Genomic DNA, 5,012 nt, shown 5'->3' with positions numbered 1-5,012 from the left:
CAGTGATTTGTAAATCACTATACTTGTCTATGCCTCAATCTGCCATGTGTAAAATGCACACCTATCCTATAGGAGCGTTATGAGGACTCCACAATTTAACTTGGCAAGGGAAAAGTAACAGGAGATATGACAGAGATATATAAATTAATGACTGGCAGAGATAAACCTGGGCAGGTGCTCATAGTTCTCCTTTCCAAGAACAAGGTGATACTATGAAGGGGGAAAAAATTAAAAGGATGTTTATATAAGGCCCACTTAACCTGTGGAACCCACTGCTGCAGGAAAATATTAAGGCAAGTAGTTTAGTAATTTTCAACAAAGGATTAGACTTATGATAAGAATAGCATCTACATTCGCACAAGTTAAGATAAAACAACATGGCCTATCAATCCTTATGCTTCACATATGACTGGATTCACAGACTTGGTCAGTGGTCAGGAATTGGCCAGTGTCAGAAAAAGAGCCCCTGGCCCGTTCAGCTACGGCAATTCCTCCATAAAAACATCATACAAGGCAGCCAATTGGACTTTTGAGCTCCTCAGCCTTATGGAACACCCTTCTTTTGAGGTGCTGTGTTGCATGGCTTCCAGAACTCTGGGGAAGTCGCAGCACCCATTGGCTTCTCCAACTAATGTTGAACATGCCTTAATGAAATGCTCCAGGAGTGATCTCCTTATGTTTAGAGATTGTCCCATGCTATGTCTTCCCCCCAGTTTTACTATTTACTGGTACCTGCCTCCCCCACCTGCCTCCACAAATCCATGTTGTAGTGACCTCCCTCTGGTTAAAAGTACTGGCCATAACTCCATCTTGAACATGTCTCAATGGGCCATATTCATCCCCAGCATTCAGTGGAGTTACCCGAGGGCTGAATCTCGCACAGTGTCTCACCACTACTTTCCCATTTGGCTGTGGACGAACACTGGTGGTTCAAAACCTTCTCTGGGCGGGTGATGACCGCAGTGTTCCCAGCCCCAGTCATCTTTGGAAGCTCAGGGTGTGAACCCTGCTCTCCTGAACCTCAGAGTGGCAGGCACATACTTTCCTGAGACTGAAATGTAAAGCACTGTACGCATTCCATATGCTTGCTGCGACTAAGCAAATGCATGACGAAAGCTTCCATTGAGGACCAGTGAGAGACATGGTGCATTATGCTATTAACTCCCAGTTTACTGTAACAATAATAATTGATCAATCAAATTAGCTGTAGAGTGTCTCCAAACTTGAATAGTAAGAATTTGCATTAAAATAGGATGTGCTTTTTTCAGTCTCCATTGTGAGCAACTCTGCTGTATGACAAAAGGAATTCAGTCTTGGCCGTTCTTGCCACCAGTAAGGCACTGTGTAGCTCAGAGTTTAGCATGATTTTTAAGAATCATCTCCAGCTTCTGACCCAACATGATGTTGCCTCTTACCTTCAGCCTGCCAACAAAGAGTGCCCTATGGGGCTTAATCTTGCCCAGGACCAACTGCATGAAGTCATGATCGGAAAGGGTGAAGACCGTGTCAGCAGGACAACGTGAAGCTCCTTGGTAGATCTCTCCAGAGCCAGTCTTTAAGTCAAGAGTCCACTGCACCACCATCTTTCCATCTCTAGTGATGTCCCACTGAAATACGGCATTCACTTTCTTGACCATCTGGCTTCCCATTTCCTTGATGCGGCGACCAATTTCCTCAAATATAAGATCACTCTGGAGGCCGGCGGCTTTCCCTGAAGATTTAGCAGAGGTGGAGGTCAGAGCCATGTAGGAGCCTGAGCCAGTGGCTTCTTCTGTCTCTTTGATCTTAGTCTGAAGGTACGTTTTCTTTCTTTCCTTCCACATCTCTCTTTGCAGATTTGCTGCAGACTACAATTTGACCTCAAGATACCAACAATGAACCGTTGTCTGATTTGTCTGTCTGCTGATTATTGTACAGTACTTTTGTGTTTCCTTCGTAAACCTTGCCTTCTGCTTTTGTATTAAAGGTATTATTTAAATTTTTTCAATAACGTGAAATCATTGTTGGGTGGTGGCATTGTGACATCAGAGGTAACCCAGCCAATCAGCCTAAAGTGTTAGTTCATTTGCAAACTGTAATTTTATTGGTTAATACTTTACAGTGTTAAAATGTGGGGAGGGTTGCATTTAATGTCACATTTCATGCTTTTTACTTAACAGCCATGATTATATCATAGTTGTGAAATAAGTTGGGGGGTTTTGTTGTTGTTGGCTAGCAATGGGATGTTTGTTATATGCTTAATACAGGAATACTGCATTTGTAACTGTGGGCTGTAGACTATACACAACCTGTATATATCACAGGGTTACACAATGTAGCAGTCACAGACACCAAGTCTGAGTATTTGTGACTGTCTTTAACTCTTCAAAATGTGTGTGCGTAGCCACCTTGAGATGTGTATATGGAGCCTTTGTTACGTGTCCCAGCATCTAATAATACAATTATACATTTTTTCACTAACTACAGTAACTTTAACTGGATCAGAACAACAGCAGCAAGAAAATAATACAGTATCAAAAAGTGAACTGTTAGCACAGCGTGGAGGGGGTTCGTTACCTACCAGCTATAGCCACAGTCACGTCATTCTTGAGTCCAGCCTCCAACCAAGTCCAGCTGCAACAGTTGCCTTCTGACTTGTCTTTTGAGCCCTGCCAGTCCAGAATGATCCAAATTTTAAAGGCGCAGTAACCATGCAAACTCTCTGTCTTAAAGCTCCATATGCCACAGCCTTACTCCCAGTTTTCCTGTTCTGTATTTTACACATTTGCGAGAGACAAGAAGTTTTTAAAATATTAATAACAACAACCCACAAAATGACTCTGTACGCTACCCAGGATCATTATCCTGTCTATCCTACAAGTGCCACAGTGCAGCTACGCCGCTGTACCACTATGCTGTAGACACGGGGCTCTTCCATCGTGGTAGTCAATCCAGTCCCTCGAGAGGCAGGAGCTAGGTTGACAGAAGAATTTTTCCATCGACCATGCTGCATCTATAATGGGGGCTAGGTCGACCTAACTATATCACACAGGGCGCAAAATTTTTCACAGCCCTGAGTAACATAACTAGACTGACTTAGGTTTTAGGTGTAGACCAAGTCCATGGTATTAATATGGCACCCATCTGAGGTATCTGAGTGCCTCGCAATCTTTAATGATTCAGCCTCACCAAACCTCTGTGCCATCTATATCTATGTATCCCATGACCGACTCCGTCATAGGGACATTATTTTCATGATGTTTCAATGGGCAGTTTTTTTGTTCCAGTGGCGCCTCACTCTTCTTCAGATGGGAACTGAGCCACAGAGAGGCTAAATGACTTGCCCAAAGTCACACAGGAAGTCTGTGATGGAGCAGGGAACTGAAACAGAGTCTCCTAAGTCCCAGGTCAGCACCCTAACTACTAGGCCATCCTTCCTCACTGAGAATTCACCAATCCTGCTAGGCCAGCCACAAATTTTCATCCATCTCTAGTTGTATATGGATCTGGCTGCTTTGAAATTAGATGTTTTCTCATAGACACAAATGAGTCAGAGTTTTATAGATTTTCTGGGACTCTTAGATCATCTAGTCTGACTTCCTCTATCACACAGGCCATAGAACTCCATCCACACGTGCACGTGCTATTCTGTAAGTCCATACATGGGCTTTGGTGCCTAGCTACACCTCTACTTACATTCTCTGGAGAAGCTATCTAGAGAAGCTGGAAATGAAAATGAAGACACTGTGAGAGTTTCTTTAGCAGGTGGCTCCCTGACTGTGCTGTAATGATTTGAGGGAATTTTAACTTTCACTCCAATCAGCTTTTTTCCTCTTCTCTTTTGAGTTTTAACACTGCACTGGATTCTCCTGACGTGAAGCAATGGGTGGCTGACGCTGCTATCTCACTTGGATGCTGCTTTGACTGAGGGAGCACAGTAACTTTCCATTCACAGACCAAAACTTTATTTCTTTGAACATTTCCTTCCACCAGCATCGTGTTCTCTAGCTGGGTCTTCTCACTGGAAACTTGTCTCTCTTCCTAGCACAGACTTGAACACTGCTGTAGCTTAGCTAGGCTTCATAGCAGCCCATTGGCCAACATATGGAATGGGGTAGCTCATTTGACTTGGAAGCCTGCTAGAAATTGCCATCACAGCCATGATCTTTCCCCAAAATTTACCCATTTGTAGGGATTTGTTCCTCACTTGGAGAGGTGTTGAGGGCATCAGATTTTGATGTGGAAGTGTTCCAGTGTAATTTAATCACCTGTTGGAGGCAGCATTGGCCTGACACTCAAACCTGGTTCCTCTTCCTGGTTCAGCCAATTACCTACAAGATGATCTTGGGCAAGTCAGTTACCCTCTCTTTGCCTTGGTTTTACCATCTGTAAAATGGGGATAATGATGTTCTAACCTCCTTGGTAAAATGCTTTGAGATCTACTGATGAACAGCACTGTACAAAACCTGGGTATTATTATTCTAAGAAGAAGCTGGCTTCAGCTAGACAGCAACGCACTGCTACATGGGGTGACTCAAATGGATTGTATGGCTAGGTGACATTCCAAACGACTGTCCTCTTCTTTACCTATGGCTTTCATTTTCTGTTCTCCAGGCTAGACCCTCACCCTACACATACACCCAAACGTTATGCAAACTTCTTTGTCTAATGGTGATGTTTCTTGGCCTATAGTTTCTCTTCCCTCCCCTATATCATCTCACATTTGACTCGCTCTCCTAGGCAATGCCAGTAGAGCAAGAGACCCAGGCAAACCCACTGCCACCACAGCTGCAAAGCCATGAGCTATTCTGTGCCACGAACCAACAAATCAGCCTGAAACCATCAGCTAAACAAGGGAACCAAGCCCAGGCTGGTGCAAAGAACTCCCATCGTCCAGTGCATTGGAGATGCGGGTAGGACAGAGGAGCTGCCCATGGAAAAAGCAGAGTGGGAGGGGAGAGGGTCTGGGAGGAAACAGGAGAAGTTTAGCTCGAGATAGACTGGGCAAGATCCGAGGTGCACAAGGGTTGAGG

The 5,012-nt window shown here is 44.2% G+C and overlaps 1 protein-coding gene across 1 annotated transcript; it reads right to left on the bottom strand.

Moving 5' to 3' along the window:
• Positions 1 to 1,349: 1,349 nt before the first annotated feature.
• On the bottom strand, positions 1,350 to 1,823 carry SCP2D1 (SCP2 sterol binding domain containing 1). The gene has a single exon (XM_074947638.1). It carries the CDS (start codon positions 1,821 to 1,823, stop codon positions 1,350 to 1,352), a length of 474 nt encoding a protein of 157 aa, XP_074803739.1.
• Between the last annotated feature and the right edge of the window lie 3,189 nt (positions 1,824 to 5,012).

Source organism: Natator depressus, chromosome 3 (genome assembly GCF_965152275.1).
Source record: "Natator depressus isolate rNatDep1 chromosome 3, rNatDep2.hap1, whole genome shotgun sequence".
NCBI classification, from domain to species: Eukaryota; Metazoa; Chordata; order Testudines; family Cheloniidae; genus Natator; species Natator depressus.
This window is presented reverse-complemented; position numbering and strand designations above follow the sequence as displayed.